This window comes from Parasteatoda tepidariorum, chromosome 3, assembly GCF_982258835.1.
Source record: "Parasteatoda tepidariorum strain Cologne lab strain chromosome 3, Ptep-v5.0, whole genome shotgun sequence".
NCBI lineage: Eukaryota > Metazoa > Arthropoda > Arachnida > Araneae > Theridiidae > Parasteatoda > Parasteatoda tepidariorum.
This window is the reverse complement of record NC_141757.1, coordinates 46048720-46071607: the sequence shown is the minus strand read 5'-3', so window position 1 is coordinate 46071607 and position 22888 is coordinate 46048720. Positions and strand designations below refer to the sequence as shown.

Genomic DNA, 22888 nt, shown 5'->3' with positions numbered 1-22888 from the left:
GTTCAGTTCTTCTCTTTTTTCTTTAAAAAAAAAAAAAAAAAAAAAAAAAAAAAGCTTCATTTTTTAAAATTATTGATTTTTTTTGAACACCCAGTACTTCAACTTTAGAAAATAACTATACTTTTACTTTAAATTATTCAAACAGTATATGGACTAGTACAGAATGTTACAATTAATACATGGTAATTATAAAATACACATGATGCCTTAAGTCTACACCAGACTCCCCGTCGAGCACACCGTGAAAGAGAATGGAATACTATTTTATGCCAAGGCATTAGAAGGTGGTAGGCACACTGTAGTGATATAAACAATAATAAACGGCGATCCAGTTCTCATAGTATCGATATTTCGAAACCTGTACTTTTTCTCGCTAAAACGAGATCCTCATAGTAAGGAACTAAAACTGCAATTGGAACAATATTTTTAACACTAATACCGGCAGCGTTAAGCTGCGATGAAGAAAAGGTTATTTTTGTATACTTTCGGTGTTTCATTATATTCATTTCTAATCTACTAAACGCTGCCAGTCTATAACGAGAAGGAAGAAGAAGGCACAATGATTTGTATGCCGCATCTTGCCCTGTTCGTCTCTCTGTCTAGTGTCTCTATTGTTCCTGCTAAAAATATCGTTAAAATTCTTATTCCAAATTTTTTGCTCATCGCGTGTGGGCGTGAAAGGCATAGCTTATAATACCTTTACAAAATTTGATTCTGTTCTGTTCAATAGAATGTTCGCCACGGGGTGAAATGTTTAAAATATTATTTTAGTATATCATCTCTAATTCAATTCTAGTCAGTTTTTGATGCGCTTTTGAAATCGGTCATATAAAAAGGAAGCAAATCATCAGATTAAACGTTAAATAATTGAAAAACTAACCTGTGAAGAGGACAAGCCAGTAGCACCAACCATAATGTAGTACAAGTGGCTTTGATTGAAAATGCAATTCGACTGGTACTGGGTTTCTAATGAAACAGAATAGAACATTTGCTAGTAACAAACAGCCTCCTGTCAAGCTGAGAAAATAGGCACCATACCGGATGACCATGAAGAATAAAATGTTTGATAATAACCAAAGAGGAAATGCCAACCTTAAAAAAGAACAAGCAAATTAAAAATGGTTTGATAATGCGATAAAATAAATAAAATCAGAAAAACACTAAAGAGTAATAGCTTTTATTAGAATTGTAAAGCAGGCCAAGCTTAGGAGCAATCAATAGTCAAGTATGTTCCTTGACGAAAATGGCTTTTCAAATATTAATTTTAATAATACTTTCCAAGTTGGCACTGTTTAAGACAAAATGGCTAAAATCATAGTTTTTTCTTACCGCCTGGTCCAAAACATTTTTTTTTATCCTATGCCACACTAAAGCATGACAGTCATCAGTCTATGACAGGCAGATCAATACAGGTTGGAAACATATAAAAAGTTATAATTATCTTTATCCAAAACAGACTTAAGCTGCCCATAGCTAGGTTTTGTAGAAGTTTCATTGAATCAATTTTTTTTGAAAAAAAATCGAGAGATTCACAGTTCAATAAAATACAAGTTTCAGTGGCGTACGCAGAATTTTTTCAAGGGGGGGGGGTCATAATTTTCAGAAATTACTAAAAGAAATTCGAGTATGTAATAAAGCACTATTACTTCCCTAATTTAGACAGCTAGACAATTTTGACTTTTTATTTCGACAACATTGTTTAGTTAAATTTTGTTTTTATTTTTTAAGTTTAAGAATATAATTTTTTTTATAATAAGAGGTAAAATATTTTATTTTTATTAAAAAGTAGGAATAAATCAAGCCAGAAAAAACTACTCATACTGTAACAGCTACCTAAATAATAACCATATAAATGTGAATATTCCATAGAAAACCAATGAATTTAACTAAAAAATGACTTACCAACAAATAGGGAATTAAACCAGTATACAAACACGCTAAAAATTTATTGATTTATACTGTAATATCCAAACGACGGAGTTTTTTTGCAAGTTCGTTTAAAATGTCTTCGACAGCTGGGGTAAATTTTCTATGAATGCTTAAGAGCGTCAATCCATTCATTCTATTATTTCCCGTTGAGTTGCGTAAATAAGTCTTCAAACGGCGCAAAGTCGAAAAGGATCTTTCGTTTGCACTCGTTGAAGCAGGTAGAACGATCAATATTTCTAGGAGTTTGGAAATGTTTGGTGTTATATCTTTATTGCACATTCCAAGAGCATACGCCGCAGTTTTTGGAACACTACCTCCGTCTTCACTAATCCTTTTTAATCTTTTATACCAGAGTTTTAGTTCAGACTTAAGGCTTTCTTTACAGGTATCCAAATCTCCAGCGTAAAATTCCACTAATGCTTCAAAAGCCTTTATGTTTGAAGGTTGGCAAATGAAAGGATCGGCAGGTAGAAGACACTGAAATCCTTTCAAAATATCACGATGCGATACAAATCTTAAGTTTAATTGTGTTATAAAATTTTCTATAAATGGAATAAAAACACTAACTCTGAAATATGTTTCCGGTGTCGATGAGGGAAAATTATCGCGATTTTTCTGTCTTCCTGTTATTCTAGGGATTTGCATGGAAGTGGAAGATCCAATGCTTGTTAGCATAAGAGAAGAAGAGCTGAATATTTCAGAGAATGTTTCAGTGGCATTTTTACGCATTAATTTTAGATCTTTATTGACATCTTCTGCAAGACTCACTGTCTCTATCAAATCTATGCTTGTTTTTTGTAGGTATCTACAGAGATGGATTGCTATGGTGAAAACTTTGTAAATGCACAAAAGAGATATTACGAACTGGCAATTAGATACTGTGCACAGTAAAGAATTAGCCTGGGTAGCTGATTCCTTATCCTTCCATTCTGATATTTTTTGAGTCTTCTGATATTTTTTGAGTTTAGTGTTTCGGCGATAGGCTCGAAAAGTTCCACCACAGCAGTTACTGAGTCGTATCTTTCCATCCAACGGGTTGCACATAGCTGTTTAATTTTCTCCCTCTTAGAGCTGGTTTCCATCAACTCTATTGCTGAAGATAGGACATACTGTCTTTTTGGCGTATTTAAAAAGTCGTATAATGTTTTAATTGTCCCTAAGCAATTTCTAATGCCAGTTATTTCGCATACATTTGATACAGCCAAATTGAGGCTATGAGCAGAGCAATGTACATAAAGTGCTGATGGGACAATACTTCTTACGTGGGCTTGTACACCATTAATTTTTCCACTCATTGATGCAGCACCATCGTACCCCTGTCCACGTAACTTTTTATATCAACTTTCATAGACTGTAATTGGTCTAATATTGTTGTTGCTATTGCTTTTCCGGTTAAGTCATGCACCGGAATGAATTGCAAAAACTGCTCGGTGATGTTAAAATTTTCTTTATCGACATATTCAACGCATAACGATAATTGCTCTATACCTGCAATATCAGTTGTTTCATCTGCAAGAATGGAAAAGAAAGTTGCATCATTAATCTTGCTGACTAGTTTTTGCAGGATTAAAATATTGCAAACCTCAATAACTTCGTTCTGAAATCGAGGGTTGGTATACTGAGCATTTTTTCTGCTTGACTCTAAAATGTTCTTAAGAGTCGAATCGTTCTTACTCCGGAAACGAAGCAATGCCCGAAAATTTCCGTCGTTCTCTTCACCTGGTTGTTCAGCAATTATTCCCGAATCCTTATGTCCTCTTAGAGCGAGACCTTGATTTCCACAAAATAGGATGGTTTCAATGATTGGAGTAATGTTTTTTCTATTTTCTAATTTTCTTCTGCTTGCTGCACTGTCAACTTGTTCATCCACAGGTTTCATCTTTCCAAATGAAATATCGTTTAATGTCCCAGCAGTTGCGATCGATTTTTTGTGATAAAGACATTTCTCGTGTTCAGAAAATCGCTCTACAGCATTTTTCCAGTTGTCAAATTTTACATTGCACAGTTGGCCTAAAGGTTGCTTTCCAGAACCGGCACCACTTGGGGCGAAAAGTACACAAAATTTGCAAAAAGCACCACCCTTAACCTCTGAATATGCAAGCCATTTCCAGCGATAAAGCCATTTGTACTGAAATTTCAATTTTCTTTTTCCTTTTTCAGGAAAAACAAATGCTGGATTGGGTTCCCAAACATTTTTAAGTATATCCAGTTTTTTATCCTCGCATGTATTATCTTCTGAAAAAAGTCCAACGTCATATGGGTGGGAAGTAACACTTTGAGGGCCGCTTTCACATTCATCAGATTCTGTTACGCTAGAAACGTTTTCTTCAACGGAAGTATCACATTTCTGTTCAACAGAAAAACTTACATTGGTACTAGATGCTGTCACCTCACTAATTTCAGGTCGTGATTTTTTCTCAAAGTAATTAAAAATTGTTAAATTCTTGCGTTTAGACATCCTAAAGATCCAAGAACAGCAAAAATATATAAACTCATGTCTGTGAAAATTGCGACACCATGAAGGACTTACGCGAGTGAGCTGAAATTTTCAGGAAATGCAAAGTAGAGCATAATATGCAAATGATTAGAATTTCAGACCCATAACGCATGCGTATGCTGAGCAGCGCCCTCTGAACGGCGGATGAATTCGAATAAATAGACGGCTGTAGCGAGGCGTTTATGGTTATCGGTGGTTATCTGCTAGTGGTAAATGTTAGCTCAGACGTTACTTATGCCTCTTCGACGAAAGAGAGTGAGATTTCAACAACTTATGGAGTTTGAAAGAGGGAGAATCATCGGCCTTCGTGAAGCTGGATTGTCTTATCGTGCAGTAGCCGCTCGTGTGCAGCGTAATATAAGCGCAGTGATGCGTGTTAGGAAGCAGTGGACGGACGAGTGTCAGACAACTCGGAAATCCGGGAGTGGACCCCGAAATGTCACGTCAGCTCGCGATGATAGACACCTGGTCCGCATGGTGCTGACAGACCGTACGGCTCCCTCTAGACAACTGGCAGCACAGTGGTCAATAGCTACAGGTGTTTCATTGTGTGCTTCACCAATTCGTAGACGTCAACTGCAGCGTGGACTGCGCGCAAGGACTCCTTTATACAGGATCTCCATCACGCTAAACCATAGCCGCCTGCGGCTACAATGGGCCAATCAGCATAGGAACTGGCGTGCTGATTGGCAGCGTGTTGTGTTTTCTGACGAATCCCGCTTTAATTTGTGGTACCACGATGGCCACATTCGTGTCTGACGCTATGCCGGTGAACGACACCCTCCGGAGTGCATTATCGAAAGCCACAGTGGACGAACATCCGGAGTTATGGTCTGGGGTGCCATAGCATATCATGTACGATCTCAATTGCTACGAATTGTGGGTAATCTGAACAACAACCGGTACATCAGTGAAGTTTTACAGCCCCAAGCTGTTCCCTTCCTTCAAGCCTTGCCAGGCGCTGTATTTCAACAAGACAATGCCCATCCTCATATTGCTAGGACTGTTCAATCCTTCCTTGCATTGCGACAGGTACAGCTTCTTCCTTGGCCTGTGTATTCCCCAGATATGTCACCGATTGAACATGTGTGTCATTTCGTTGGTCGGTGCCTCGCTAGTGATCCTCGTCCTGTTGCTTCTACAGACGAACTTTGGGTACGCATACAAACTATATGGAATGCTCTTCCTCAGACAGACATTCAAAATTTGCTTGACTCCATGCCACGTTGTGTATCAGCGCTTATTGCGGTTCGTGGTGGCTACACAAAATACTGATTTCGATCTCTTGTTATTGTTTGTTTTCTTTGAAAGTTTAATCATTTATTTGTACCACTACCAGTCAACTGTGTAGTAAATTTCATTCAATTATGACGATTCCTTCATGGTGTTGCAATTTTCACAAACAGGAGTTTACATATATATTGGCACAGAAATATCCACTAAGCTACGATCTCAAAGTTTCGAGCTGGAATGAATAACTTCAACGAGCACAGAGTCTCCAAAACAAAACAGATTTAGAAACAAGCTCCGAAGGACAAGCGGCAGAGATAACTCTTAGTCTGACTAAAATCGAAAATAAATGTAACCCCCTTTCATATAATTTTTTTTAACCGCATCTACAAAATTCTCGAATTGTCTCAAAGACGACAGAACGTCTAGGATTCCAGACCTCGCGAATGCCAGCCAGTCTCGAAAACTATCGCGACTGGCAGGTCAGAAAGGAACAAGTGATCGGGGCTCGCCCGTAACAGTATCACGTGAATTTGGTTTCAAAAATACAACCCTATTATAGTAAATGTTTTATCAGTATTCTGAGAAATACCGTGAGAAAAAAAAAGTAGGCATAAGGCAAATAAAAATATATAGTCTTAAAAAATAATAACCCGCATAATTTCTACTAAAATTTTTATTTTTGTCTGTATTATTTTGTAAATTCACACTGTCTGAGCTCAAGGGGGGGGGGGTTAAACCCCTAACCCCCCCCCCCCCTTGCGTACGCCCCTGGCAAGTTTAATAACTTATAACAGAAAATGTGGATCAATGTTTAACCAAATGCACTTAACAAAAACAAACAATTGAATTGATAAATACAGTTGGTTTTATCCTTTCCGTCTTAAACTGCTCAAGACTAGATAGTCTAGATTTATAAAGTTAAAAAATGGCAAAAAAAATTATAATACTTAAAAAAATAATAAATAAATATGTTAAAAAATTAAACTGCAATTTTTATTTGTGGAATCTATCTATATTATATAAAACGCTAATACGTACGTATGTATCAATAAAACCGATGATATTTCCTTTCTCGCGTTGGCAACAGTTTTCCTTTTTAATTGATAGGATTCGGCGCACAAGAGCACGTAGTGAGCATCATATGGCTAATCTATATTAGATAAAACGCTAATACGTTTTAATTGATAGGCTTCGGCGCGCAAGAGCACGTAGTGAGTATCATATGTCTAATCGGGTGAATTCTCACCGAATTATCAAAAACATTCTCACAAAATTATCTTCATCGAAGCCGATGCTTTACATCCGGCGTTCAGTACCATTTCATATTGTTTTACAACACATGGTTTTAGCCCTCTGGTGGGAAAGACTTTAAAACAAAACTTACAACAGTTACTTTTCTCAACAACTGAAATTGAGAATAGTGTGATTAAGAAAAATATGCGAACTGTTTTCAATTTCAAATTAATATTGAAATGCACAGGCTTAGAATTTTCTACAGTGAAAAGTTTTCGGAACTTCAGTGTTCAAAAAAGTATACAAAAGCTAGACGCTAAGAACGTATCCAATGAGCGAGCAAAGCGAGCAATCCGAAATGAACTGCGAAAGCAGTTCCGGGGGTTGGCGAGCACCAGCGAGCAGGGGGTGAAGCCTCCTAGTTGGTTAGAAATACATTAAAAAAGAAACAACTGCTTTTGTTTTAATTATTCAAAACTATGGCAGTATGAAATTTAAAGGGAATTGAGATTTTTTGTTAGATTTAATATGGCTCATGTAATGCAAGCCTCGATCTGTACATACGAGTACAATCACGTTTAGAGTGGTTCTGTGACTTGGCTTAACTTTTATTTATTATAGTCAAAAATACTTATTTACCTACATCAATAGTATAAAATTAAATATATAGTTAGATATTTATTTTTTATATGCCCTAAATACATAGTGCAGGGTTAGGTTTGGTTTATTGATGCAACATACAATTGCAGGCTTGTGTGCTCAATTAATGTTTATAAAAATTTGTCAAGTAGAATCACATTACAGTGAAAGACAGCACGAGGATACATCCAGAGTAACAGTGGGATTTGAACCCGCTACCTTCACACCAAGCACAGCGCTTTAGCGGGTGCTTCCGCTCTGCCAGAGAATCTCCTAAAGTGCATGGAGTTTTGACTTCATAGGTTAGGGCATTATTTTTGAAATAAAAAGTGGTAGTATTTGAGGAGTACTATTTTATTTTTCTTACATCAGCTACTAATATTTTTATAAAATATGCATATTGGACAGTTTTTTTCTTAACATACAATGTCATTTAAGATTTTATAGGTCGTGACAGTCATACGTTTATCAATTCATGAGACAATTTTACACCCTCTTTTAATTTGAAAACAGTATTGTTCTAAGATTTTAGGATAACTTCGACCCTTGATAGTAAAAACATTTGAATTTATCAGCATTTTCAATTATTTTCAAACTTAAAGGTTTTGAATACTTTAACATATTTTAGTATAGTGCAGCACACTTTTAGGTCTAAGATAAAGACGTCAAAATCCTTACCCTACAATTCTTGCTTTCTTTTTTCCCCAACGAAATTATACAATAAATAAATTAAAGTTCAAACATAAATTTTAAACTATAGATATTTATACTAGTATATTTAAACTATATATCAAGTAATGCTTACCACAAGGCAATGTGGCAATACCAGCCAGCAGTTCTGTAATATCGACCATGCCTAAAATTTCCTTCATCGATTGTGAAATACTCTACTGCCCATAAGATAGGATAAGGAAGGCCCTTCCATTGAGCCTTACGATATTCTTGATTCAATTTACCGGCTGTTAAAGGACAATTAACAGCATGTAAGAACTCAATTAACATGAAGTTTCATTTTAAACAATTATAATTATAACTAACTATCAACCAATAGTGTAATGTCATTCGGTCGAAAATAATTATGTTTTGATTACACATTATTAAATTTTCATTATTTATGAACACAAGGTTGAAGATTATGATACATCATCAAATTGTTTTTGTAATGATGATGCGAAAAAATTATGGACTTTAAATATAAAAATATAATTTTACTTTCGTTTGCTAGTATGTTTCACTATAAATAATTTCTGTCCAAGAAAAGAAATCTAATGCTTGATCAATAAATTAGATATTTTTATTTGTATTCAGTAAATAACTTGATGAAAGGTGCCAAGCCTTGATGGATAAAAAAATCATAGCCTTAAAAGCTAATAATTATTTTTTAAAATCTACGGATATTTAACGCTTATTTTGTATAAAATAGATACTACAAATAGTTAAGATTAATTATGTATATATATATATATATATATATATATATATATATATATATATATATATATATATATATATATATATATATATATATATATATATATATATATATATATATATATATACTGAAGAGCCATTACATTATGACCATCCTGCTAATAATATGTAGGACCACCATTAGCCCTTAAAACTGCTAGTACCCGTCGTGGTATTGATACCACAAAGTGCTGATAGTTAGTCTGAGATATCTGGTGCCAAGCGCTCACCAACTGGTCCTGCAATTCCCTCACATTGCAAGGGGGTAGTGTGGCAGCACGAATTTGGTTTTCCAAGTAGGACCACAAGTGATTTATTGGATTAAGGTCAGGTGAATTTGGGGGCCAAGGCATGACTTGAATGTCACTGGAATGTTCCTCGAACCAATCCATAACGATTCGACCCTTATGACATGGTGCATTATCCTGTTGGTAGACACCATCCCCCGCAGGAAAAACTGTTACTTGAATTGCCATGAATGGGTGAACCTGGTCTGCAACTATGTTCAAGTAGCTTGCAGACGTCAGGGATTGTTCTATGAGGATTATGGGTCCTAATGTGCCCCATGAAAACATTGTTCCTAGGCGAGAAACCATGAAAACCTGGGCGAGCCCATTGTTATAGATGGAGGGTGGTCATAATGTAATGGCTCTTCTGTGTATATATATATATTTTCTTTTCACTATATCTTTTCACTATATATATTCGGTGTATATATATTTCCTTTGTGTTATCTTCAGTTTGAACTTATATATATATATATATATATATATATATATATATATATATATATATATATATATATATATATATATATATATATATATATATATATATATATATATATATATATATATACACGAAATTAAAATATACAGCCACACTAGGTCTCTGAATTTCACAAATAACCATAAAGAAGAATAAAAAATCCCGAAATTCATTTAACTTTTTTAAAAGATTAATCTGTCTTTATTTTACCTTCCACGAGTTTAAACCGATGATGATGCATGAAATTTTTTTATTGGTCTGAAATACAGAGGGGAACATATACCCACCGTCCCTTCCGTCATTGACGCCCATAATTTTATAAATTTATTTGTTCTCATTTTCAAAAATTCAGAAAATTATCTGAAATATGTATTTACCCTCTTCATCAAAGCCTGGTTTGCCTTGAGACCATTTCCATGAAAATCTCTCGTTGTAATTGATCGTCTCATTCAGCTGATTCTGCGGTAGACCTGTAAGTTGCCAAAATTATTAGATTTTTTTTTAGCCTCTTTATAATTTAACAAAAAACAAACAAACTGGTACATGGTATCTAGTTTAGTCAGTCAACGAATATCTGGTTACGCAAATCCATCGAATTGTGATATGTTGAATTCAGCCGCTGTTCCAACATGCCCCACAGATTTTATGTATATGGGGGTTTCAAACAGTTAATTCAATAGGTTTGCAAAATGTGTAGGTGTCCAAAAAAAGTCACAAGTTCTTCCAGACGGGTGAATTTTGGTGTTCTCATCTTGAAAAATAGAGGTACTAACAATTTACTCATTTAGAAGATGCTAATGGAAAGACAACACCTCATCATGCTGGTTCACATCAGTGGTCACCTCAGTGAGTGGACACAGTTCATAATAGGAAAAACACCCACAGAACACCACAGAGAGATTCCTTCTTTCATATTTTGCAGGAGTAATTTATTTTTTGTCAAGTATAAATAGTAGTCAGACTTTTTCGAATAAAGTGAAATCGTAAGTGGAATAAATAAGTTTATAATGTGACAAGTTTGTATGTGATATATATATGGTTATGATAAGTTTGTGAAACTTATAAAAGCGTATTTCTTGTAAAGGTTTCGTAACAGGAAGAATGATGGAAAGCCAGGAGCGTCGAGATCTAGGGGAAGTCCCAGAACTAGATGGAAAGAACTTGAAATTATTTAAAATTGCCAATTGCAAGATAAAGCTACCAACAGAAAAGAGTGGTCCAAAGTTTTAAATGAGATCAGGGCTCTGCAAGGGCTATAGCGTATGGATAATGATTAAGATCAAAACTTATAATAAATAAGTCTGTAAATTTTTGGAATTATCGAAAATTAGACTTTTCAATTAATGGTACAGGGAAACTGAAAATATTGAAGTAACGTAATTTGCATAAATAGTGTCAGAAAAAACATTTGTTTACTCACGAAAGTGCAGGTAAGTAACATGCCATTTATGTTTTCACAACGAAATGTCACAGATTGTTTCTTTACTTTTTACACACCCTCTTTACAAATATTACCGGCAGAAAATACATAAAATAAGTTTGTGACAGTTTGTTTCGAAAACATAAATGACATACTGTAGACATGTACTTTTGTCAAGAATTTTTTTTTCCTGTATTTATTTGTATAAATTGCATTACTGCAAAAGTTCCCTTTCTTCTGTGCTAACCTGTATAAAACTATTAAATATTTAGCTAAAAATTTGTCTAGTTATAAAATGTAATGCATTCGAAAAAAGTTCTTTTTTTTTAATTAGTGTAAAAGAATAAAGATAATCTTTTAAATTATAAGCATAACAACATATAAACATAGTACCACAATAATATTATTATAACTCCAAGAAAATAAGTCCAACAAATCCAGATGTGTCAGAAATATACAAGGACAATACGAAAGATTAATTAATGTTTATTCACCTTTTTCTTCAAGACTCCCATCTTGTTATAGGTCTGATTAGATCAAAAGAACGCAAGAGTGCAAATAAAAACTGCACAAACAAACTATAAATTATGAGAATTGCTATTCTTAGATATTTAATATGCAGTAGCACATTTTACAGTTGGCGTTAAAAAGTTATTTAATTAAAAAAATTTCCAAATTCATTGCTACTGATAAAATTTAAAAAATAAAATTGCTAGCAGCATGGCAGATATGTATTTACTTCAACTAGTCGATATTAATTTTTAATTTGAAAAAATAAATTAAAACTAATCTGAACTTTTTTGACTTCATTTCCAACAAGGATTCTAAAAATATATTTATTAATAGTAATTACGAACCATTTATATGAACATACATACATATTCCTCTTCACTTCGAATTGGAGACTCACTCTATTTGTGGTCTGATATTTTGCCTCTCTTCATATTTTGATATCGTTTTCAATTCAGTTACAATCGTACTGCGCCAAGTATTTTTAGGTCTTCCTCTTTTTCTATTGCCCTGAGGGTTCCAATAAAAAATTTGTTTTACTTTAATCTTTTCAGGTTGACGTAGAACATGACCAATCATTTGTATGAAGTTAATGCTTAAATTATTTTGTCATTTACTACGACAAAGGTAATCAAACTCAAAACGCAATGTAAAGATATTACATAAAACATAAATAAACCAAAAAATTCCTAAGGAAGAGATGAAGAATACCTAATATATCACCTTATTGGAAACAGGAAGTTTTTGAAAGAAAAATATTCAATTTTCAAATTTTTAGCGTGGCAGATTGTTATAATGAAAATTTCTTTCGTGCATTGTCATTGTACCACAACACAGGATACTGCTAATAAAAGGATTAAACAAGGAAAATCATCTTTTTTTAGGGAGCATTTTAATAATGAAACAAATATGGCCATACTTAAAATTAAAAATCATATTTTATCAACAAAATAAAATATTAAGCCATTCGTTGTACAAAGACGAAGACAGTCTTTTTTAAGAAACGCTTTTTATATAACAATTTTGTGATACTTTCAAATGTCAAACTGGTGGGCCGGCCATCGGACATCCAAACCCCCTTTCCAGTCCTAAGGCCAAGAAATTCAAATCAGCAGTATATGAATAGAGTAAGGCACCGATTATTCGAGCCAATAGAGACCAAAGCCGATCCAGATAAAGGAAAATACGGATAATTGAACAACTTTAAAAAAAGGAAGGTTTTTAAGTTACTTCCCTTAACACTTTTTCCAGGCTTAGGATTAATAATTGTAGTAGCTCCTAATCTAGCATAGTGGTTAAAAAAATAATTTTTAAAATTTTATTGGAAACCTGTTTCTTTATTAGAAATTACTTAGCACTCGCATTAAAACAGAGCGGAAGAAAGCGAGTTTCTTTTCAAGATCACAAAGGGACAAAAGGAGCAATTTTTCGAGCCCCATTCAGTTATTCTAAAAATAAAGAATCACTTTCTTGATTTTTTTAATTTTATTTATTTATTTATTTTTTCTTAAGAAGAAGAAGGTTGGGAAAGCACATGATCCTTGAACTACCCGGAAAATCAAGTAAATCAGAGTTCGGATAATCGGTGTTCTCTAATAACGGACAATTAGGAGCTTGGGAAGAGTTCCAAAATTTGGCGAGTTTTCGGTGATAATATCGCCTAAAATAAAGCCAACTCCACATTATTAATATTAAATAACCTGGCTACAACTGAATCACCAAAAAAGACTGTTAGAATTTAATATAGTCCTGTAACCGAAAAATTTTCGTGGGTAGAAAAATAAAGTAGCTTAAAGAAAAATAAAGTCAAAAATAGATTTCGATACATTTTAATTTCCAACTCACTTTTTGTCTTTAAATCTTCTGCCAAATTATTTAAATATATTAAGATGAGATATCGCGGAATTGGCTTAATTGGCTTTTCTTTTAGCAGTGTCCTTTTTTGATAATACGCCTATTATGGATCTCGCTTTTGTACTACAAAGCATTATTAAATACTACTTATGAATTGACTTTAGATCAAGCAAGTCATGAAGGGTTTATCTACCACGGCCTGTCCCTATTATAATTTTTATGCAAAAATTATGAATTTACTTGAAATGTCACTTGGATAACAATATCCTTGAGGCGTAAAATAGAATATTCTTTCTATTTTGCCATCGAAATAAATTTTTGTTATGTTTATTATCCTGTTTTCATCATCTGCTTCAATCAGACATCTTGGCCATTAATCAGACATGACCATTATTTTTTTTTTTTATTCCTGTCATAATTAATAAAAATCTATCTACTACAATTAGTCATCTACACCAACTGTCCAAAATTCTCCCATTACAAAATATTCACCATAGTAATTATCTTATTAGAGAAGAATAGAAAATTAAAAAAGAAATCACATTGTTAAAGCTCTTAAATGAAGTACAGTATTATTTTATTTCGAACAACAATCTAAACTAAATAATCCAAAGAAACTGAAGCAAAAGATCTACTAGATAATATAAATGAATCATTAGTTTCAAAAAATGAAATGTGTTTTGTTTACATACCTTACATCTACTTACTGTTACAATTATGCATGAAAAACACTATACCTCTTAAAGTGACATTAATCCCACGTAAGCCTATTTTTAGTCCTATATTTGCTTTGACATGCTCATTTACAAATGATTTGTACTGCGTTGTTGCTGTTAAAGATCCATATTCCCAGCCATATCCAAAATTACATACTATGAAACAACAAAATAAAATAAGTATGCGTCACACAAAATGAGTTATAATAATTTCTTAAGATATTTAAAAGTTTCAGTTCACTTAATTCATATGCTTGGTATGATATCAACTAATAATTCTTGCTCCCAATAAACTTATTTCATTGAATACTTAAACGAAGTAAAAGGAAGAAATTATTAGAAAAAAAAGAAAAGAAATTGTACATTAGTTAAGAAAAATTTCAGATCCAATATTCAAGAAATATTGATACATTTCTATAAATTCAATCTTTACCTTTTGATTTGCTTAAAAGACAAATTTACAGTTAAAGATAAGAAAGACTGATTTGATATTTAGTATAAAATCAATTTGTTCAAAAAATCAGTAATCCCAAATAAAGACGGAAAGTTTATCGAGTAAATTGTAGTCTAAAATTTTTCTTTCCTTTAAAAATGTTTTCAAACAAAATTATATTAAAATTTAATTTTCACCCTGATGGTTTTTAGATCTGACATAATCGTAGATAAACCCCTCTCTTTGTCAGTGAATAAATAAATAAATGAATAGGAGAGTAAATAAATAAACGAGTAGATAAATAAATGAATAATTGTACGTACAATTATTGTCTATCTTAAATTCAAATATGAAAACATAGAATGCATAGAAATCTAATGCCTAGTGTTCTATAAAGACTATCCTGTATATACATTTTTTACTCGTCAGAAAAGAAGAAAAAAAGTTTACAAACTGGCAGATGCTATGCATATATATATATATATATATATATATATATATATACCAAAATCGGACAAATAGCTATTAAAGAATATAGAATAAAAAACATCAAAGCTTGCTTAATTGTCAGAAAAGTGGAGTTGTTTTTTATTATCTCCTTTCAACTCTTCTGAGCTTTCTCAGAAAATCAAACAAGGTCGGTGTTTTTTTAATCCTACCTTTTGCAATAGTGATTCCTAAGACTTATGTAACGTATTTCTTTCGTCCCTATTTCACTGTTAATTTTCGACTTCAAATAAGCATATTTTTTTTTCCTCAGAAGGATTCTAAAAGTATAGATTTAAAGCGGTCGTTATGGAGCTCCTAGAATATGCTTTGTGACTCATGGCTACAACACAATACACTACACAAAAACTCCTATTTAGTAATCAACAAGATGATAACCTTATAAAACATAGTTCGTTTATTTAACTTATTGTTTAATGCAAACAATAATAATAATGTATGCAAACAATAATAATTTAGAGCTAGTTATTTTAAGAGTCAGACAGGGTTGGATACTTGATAGTTTTGATTTTGTCGAAATTTCTAGGATATGTTCCTTACAACAACATTCTTCTTCAACATTGCCCCCCCCCCAAAAAAAAAAAAAACTTTGAAAGAAAATTTAAAAAAAAAACACTTTTCTAATAGTTTTGGATAAGGAGCATATTCTTAAAATTTCAACAAAATCGAAAATGTCAAGTATCAAACTCCGCCCAAACTGCTAATTAAAGAAAAAAGTAGTCTTTCTACACCAGTGTTCCTTAACCTTTTTGATGTAATGGACCCCTTTTAAAAATTTTTAAGAAGTCACGGACCACCCCTCCCGTGAAAAAAATAATTGCAAAAAACGTCAATTATTTGAAAACATTTAATTTTATTATTTTAATAGTATACAAAATTTTTAAAATTAAAATTTTTAACGTGAAGGTTGCTGCTGCTTTTCCTTACTTAACAAATTGAATTGGAGGATGGTTTTCAACAAAGCAAACGGGCATATCATGTTCAACAATCAATCGATTTCGATGTTATGTTTTTTATTGTCACAATTGCGGAAAATCCCGCTTCGCAAAGATACATTGTAGCAAACGGAATTATAGTTGCCATAACTCGCTTTACAAGTAATAGGTAGGCTTCCAAGCGTTTTAAAAATTAGGAGTAGTCAGCGGACCCCCAAAATATAACTCATGGATCCCTTAAGGGTTCATGAACCACAGGCAAAGAAACCCTGTTCTACACCGTTAAGAGTAAATGATATAAAACTTTACAATAGCAAAGTAAAAGTTACAGCAAAATATATAAAATCAAGTTATAATTTTGTTTACTTAATATGACAGCTCCAATGATCAGACTAATGGTTACTCTTGTGAAAACGTATATCCTCTGCAAAAAGAGAAGATTTTTTAGTTTCATTAGTTTTAAATCTTCAATCAAATGATGTTGCAATTTAAGAAATAAAACACAAATATTCGTTTAAAATAATAGTATAATGATAAAAGTATTCATAGTGGTACATATACTATAGCCAAGATAATAATATCAAGGTTTAAAACGCATTCACTAGTTTTTTATACAATACACATTTGTGCAGAAAATTTTTTCAAACTAATGTGAAAATAATTTTAGTATGAAAAGGTCATTTTAAAATGAGCTGATAAAACCCAGGGGAAAACGTGAGTATTTTGGAGTTCAATTTACCGGGGGCTGAGGCAACAGTTATTCGCAATTTGGTGTTTGATTATGCTCATCAACCTATTTTATCAACTTTACTAAGGCGGTAAACTTAACTAGGTATAATATAAAAATTAAAATAAATTTTTAAACGTGAATTTAGAGCTTTAAAACTCAGTCTACCGGCTGCCGATGCAGCACTTTAAAAAAAAAAAATATTTCATGCTTCATTATATTAATGACCTTTGGTTACCAACTTATTGAGGTGATGAACTTTTAATGAGTATCTTTGATGTTTTCGTCAATGCTATGATTCTGAGCAAAATATATTTTATCTCAGAATTTGTTTTCGATCGAAATACTTTAAAGTACATAACTGCAGACGATAAACAATTCAAAAGTGCAATTTTTTTTCCTTAATGCAATTTTTTTTCTTAGTTTATTAGATTGATTTTGGTAATTTTCTTGAATTTATTTAATTATTTCCAATGCAATTACACTGAAAAAAGGAGCTTTCCTTCAAAAAAAAAAAAAAAAAAAAAAAAAAAAAAATGCGTCAATGCTCAAAAATGCTGCGAAACAAATATTAGTCGAATTTGAAAACCTCCATTCATTCAAAATTGAACAAAATGCATAGTCTCAAAAGTGTCGAGGAGGGAGATATGTGTATAGTTTGTCCAAAATAAGAACTCCCCCAGACATTCGTCTGGATCTGTGGCGGTGACTATGGTAACGAGGCATGACTATTTCAAGTAGGGGTACGGAGTCACTGTTTCGATGCGGTTTCGGCTCGGGTCGGCCAGAGAAAGGGAATCTCTTTCTTTGGTCTATTGCGTTAGCCTTAGAGTGAAGCTACCCTCCCTGAAATGAGCCATTCTTGTTTCCATAGCACCAGACGGTCTCAAACTTTGCGGCGGGAGGAGTTCCTTGCTTAGACAAACTATAAGAGAGATGTTTGTTGGCTTCTGTCAGGATGCTTAAATCACCATAGTTTTATACTTCAGTCCGGGGAGAGTTAGGAAGCTTTATATAGTGGCCGCCGCAATGATGTACCCATTTCCAATTTCAGAGGTACAAAGAGTTGCAATTTGAAAAATATGATTTCAGTAGTTTAATTAGGAAAGTGGTTATTTTAATTTGACTTTTTGCTTAATTCGATATATCTTAAAAACTTTTAAGCGAATGGAATATAAAAAAAAAATTGCTATAAGTTATTTTTTTGAATACTGTGATGTTTAATCTGAGAAGTACGGAAAAGTATGCATATATAGGCTGTAAAATATCTAAAAAAAACCGGCGAGTCACAAGTAAGAAAGACTGGATGAGTAACATCAAAAACAATTAAAAAATTTTTGGAATTTCGATGGTATAATATATTTAAGAATCGCCTTTTAATTTCTTTCTGCTTACTTCACCAGGTTTAGATGCTTTTAGTCTCGCATTACTCAGCAATGATTCGTTAGAATTCGATAGCTTTTTCATTTCTGGCTTAAATATTGATTTGCGAGTAAAATGTATACTTTTTACACTTTATTTTTAACAAGGCTTCTTAAAATATAGATTAACGTTTGACATTGCTGATTACATAATGACAAAAAGTATTTTGAAAATAACTCTGTTTATTTTAAAAATTAAAAAAATATTCATTTAAAAGCGTTAAATTTGATCATTTAAAAAAATTATTTAAGAAAAAATTTCTATGATTTAAGAAAATTTCAAATTATGCTTTTGATCCTAATTAACATTCAAAATTATATCAAACACAATAATGAATGACTCTATTACTACATCTTCCTATTACTACATCGTCAGTCAGTTTAGTATTAGCCTATTTTTATTACTAATTATAACTTTCGATGTACAATGTATTTTTCTTAATTATATACACAATAATATACACAATAATATACACAAATGAATCTTCATCTTAATTTCCTTTCTTTAAATTTGCTAATCATTTCCATTCAAAATGTGTCCTTGTTAAATCAGTAGTAGCATTTACCTTATCTGCCACGGTGTAGAGATTATATCTATGTTTGATAACACAGTTGTATTTTTAAGGTACAATAAAATAACTTCACAAGTGTAAAAAAGTTATTGTTAATATTTATTTGATTATTTTGAGAATTTAAGAAGATGTGTTTTTCTTTTCCTTTGTATAGATCGGACAACAGCAGGACCTCGTCTATCCGAATCGATTTTATCTGCATATTTCCGTTAACGAAAATCGGTTCCTAGGTTTTTTTAAAATTTATTTTCCTAAATTTTAACATGTGTATTATTTTTTGCTTTTTTTTATTTCAATAACGTTTTACTCAAGCAAAAAAGTTGGTGAAATTCGTGGCTTTGGTTTGGTTAAAGAAATATGAAACACTAGTGGGCTGCGCTCCCTGCTCGCCAACCCCCGAAAATTGCGACGCAATCTTATATGGTTTGCTTCGCAAACCAAGCTCGCTTCGCTCGCTACTAACTTAGCGAAAATTGCAAATGCACAAAATTCTAAGAATTCAAAACAATCATTCAAATCCATATAACAACTTTTTTAAAAAAAAAAAAATTACATCTTTTTAGTAAATACTAAGTCATTAAAATAAATTTGAATTCAAATAAATGACATGTAATTCGTTAAACCTATTAGAAATGTGCTATAGTATAAAATCTTAAGATAAAATTTGTAAAACTGATATCTCTTTAAAAAGGTTAAAATTTCGGCTATAATTAAGTCTATTAAAAATTGAAATAAGTGAATTGCAATGGAAAAACCTGCATAAGCAAATAAATTCTAGTAAAACAAATAAATTCGTGATATAAATCAAAAATCGTCAAATAAATTCGTAATATATAAATTCGTGAAAAAAAGCGCTTTCGACAAAATACCAAAATAGAGATCTATCGACAAAGACTACTCACTTCTGCCTAGCTTATGCTCTCCCTGGTTATTTCAGTTTCCGTTTTTAAAAGCGCTATATGTTGAGCCATCTCATCTAGATTTGCCATGTGACATTTTTAGCGGCAATCATTGGTCGATTTTCTAGCGTTGCCATTCGGGGAGTTGTAATGAGGGTTTTTTTTTGTCGCCGTGTAAGAGAAATATATATATAGATGTAAATTGTTTAGACATCTTTTCATTATTGCAAAGGTAATTTAGTTGAACCATCGTGTTTTCCGATACTAAGAGGCATGCTTCCTAAGAAACAGGCTATATTACTATATTTGAAAGAAAATCGAAATATCGTAGTGCGGATGGAATCGTTAGAATAAAACATTTTTCTCAGCTTCCAGATGAATATGAATAAATGCAATGAACTTCAGACCAAATAATAGAATTCAATGCTAAATTGTACAAATGACTTAGAAAGGGAAGAAAAGAGCACTGCTAATTGGGGCAATAATAAAAAAATCAATTTAAAAACTTCAATCAATTTAACCTTTATACCTATTTGATGAAATGACACACTTCTGAAATGGCTTAGTTAAAATTACAGTTAAATGATATGCAGCAGTATGATAAATAAATAAACAACTCGACTTTCAGAGTTTATTGATGAAATTAAATGAAAAACTTCTATAGAGGTATCTAGAGCCGTGATGGCTCAAGGGATAGAGCAGCCGCCTTCCAATCCGCATTCGAATCCCAGCTTTGGCTGATTGAAACGAATTCTGCATCAGGCTTGCCCCGACCACAGTGCTGACGTAAAATATCCTCAGTGGTAGACGAATCACTGGTTAAAGTCCCCTTGCCATCAGGCTAACTGTGGGAGGTTTCCCTTTTCATGTAACGCAAATGTGGGTTAACTCTATCAAAAAGTCCTCCACGAAGGCAAATTTCTCCCAATACTTGATCCAGGAGTTGCCCTTGTCTTCTATATTGGGTTCAAAATTACAAGGGTACTGAGTAGAACATTAGCTGTAGTTAACCCCAAAAATTGGGTCGGCTGTTCAACGACGGTTATAAAATAAAATATAGAGGTATCTAAGCTGACGTCACTTCTCTTACCTGTCCTCTGGAAATCCATTAATGATCAGTTAGTTACATACGGACCAATGGGAATACGTTTTTATTGGCATGGGAATAAGAAAGGTGCAATAGAAATAGAACAAACACCTAGTTACCATTTACAACCACAAAATTGTGACAATTGATGGATTTGTTTTCCTCAGTAATGAAGTTCAGCCTCTGGCTTGTCAGATTTACGTTGGATAATCAAAGTTTTTCTGTATTTTGATCACTATTACTCAAAAAAAAAGAAGAAAAAGGGTAGAATAAAAAAAATGTGATGAAAACTTACCTGAGCTCCTCGAATTCCGATAATGATTACATAAAAAGAAAATGCTATAGCAAGAAAACCATATAATATTCCGTATACAACAGTATCTGCGGTAACAGGCCATCTGTTATCTTCATAATACGTTGGACGTCCATGTTCTCTAAACGCTTGAAAAAGACCACTGCCCATTGTTTTATAAACCTGATATTTTTACGTCTGCGAATATATAAAAAATAAATATAAAAGATTTAGTTTCTTTTAGATAAAATTGTGGTAAAAGAAAACTACTGGAATACGTAGATTACATTGAAGGGAAAATTTAATTTCGATCACAATATGTAAAATGGAAGTTTCATTTGAGAACAAAAAAATAATTTAAGTGCTTAAGTGAAAATGTTATTTTTGTAATAGCACCAGGGCTCGAAGAAACTCAGAAATTTTACCCGTCCCCGAGGACGGCTTGTCCAACAATGTACCCGTTCTCCTTTGAAACTAACCTGTAGCTGCTAAGTAAATAAAAAACATAATTTCTCTTATTTATTACAAACATTTATATAAATTGCACAATGAATTAGTAGTTACTAGAATTACAAATACTAGGATTGCATTATACAGTAATAAAAGGAATACTAGGTTACTAATAGGAACCTAGTATTTCTTTTATAAAACAATTTATTTCTTTTATGAAATAATTTATTTCTTTTATGAAATAATTTATTTCTTTCATGAAATAATTTATTTCTTTTATGAAATAATTTAAATGACAAAGGTCAAGTTATCTGGAATGTCAATATATCCGAGGGTACTGCGTTTTTTGAATGAATCAAATATGACGTTTGCCAGTTCCACAATCAAGCTAATGATTTACAGAGGTTTCTGCATAGAAATCTGAAAGGGGTTTTCCATTTACGCAGATGTTCATAATTGCGTTTAACGCTTCTTGTTTAGGACCAGTACGTAATGTTTTTTTTGTAAGTCCATTGCTGAAAAGCCCCTTTCAACCGCTGCAGTACAGAGACCGAGAAAACATCAATTCTACCATACACAGTATGTTGCTGTATTTCTAGATTAGAGGGTTATTTTAGAAGTGATGCGCTAGACTCTTGTAAGATAACAAAAATTGAAAATGTATCACCAACATTAACGGGAAAATGGCCGTCCGCGCGGACGTCGGATTCAAGAAATTCGTTGTCCGCAGGAATTTTTGACCGCCGAGGACGGGCGGACGGGTGATTTTTCGAGCCCTGGAAAGCACGACACAAAACTTTGCGTGTGTTTCAAAATAAATAAATTTTACCGCAAATATATACACTGTTTATAGCAGTTCAACAATGCATTACTTTATTTATAACAAGCTGAATACCCGTTCTTCGCACGGGGATAAAATAATAATCAATGAATCAGTACTGATCAACACTAGGAAAAGATATACAAAACTGAAGGACATATATATATAGGAAGAACATACAAAGTCCGGCTATTAATTTCCAGGACTGAGGTAACTGTAGGAGAAAGAAAAGCCTATGGCGCTAATAATTGCATATTGAAGAGTGTTTTCTTGCGCATGTGCAGTGCAATCGGCGCCATTCTGAAATGAGTGGTTCTCGTGGAAAGGCGCATTAAAACGGGGCTCTTAAATTCCTGTTGTCGAAGTGAAATGAAGCAAAGAATTAACATTAAATTTTGCTTCAAATTGGGCAAGACAGCTGCAGAAACCTACAAATTGTTAAAAACAAGTTTATGACAAGGAAGCATTATTGGCGA

At 32.8% G+C, this 22888-nt stretch overlaps 1 protein-coding gene across 2 annotated transcripts in view; it reads right to left on the bottom strand.

The window, feature by feature from the left end:
- The window catches only part of LOC107447004 (dual oxidase maturation factor 1), a 30618-nt gene that overhangs the window by 5122 nt on the left and 2608 nt on the right, over positions 1-22888 (bottom strand). For both annotated transcript variants that reach the window (XM_087159256.1, XM_087159257.1), the window contains exons 2-7: positions 21146-21340; positions 16511-16568; positions 14291-14425; positions 10147-10239; positions 8337-8490; positions 881-1092 (exon numbers count right to left, since the gene is read on the bottom strand). In XM_087159256.1, coding sequence (XP_087015382.1) covers positions 881-1092; positions 8337-8490; positions 10147-10239; positions 14291-14425; positions 16511-16568; positions 21146-21313 — 820 coding nt within the window. In that variant the 5' untranslated portion in view covers positions 21314-21340. The remainder of the gene's footprint in view (positions 1-880; positions 1093-8336; positions 8491-10146; positions 10240-14290; positions 14426-16510; positions 16569-21145; positions 21341-22888) is intronic.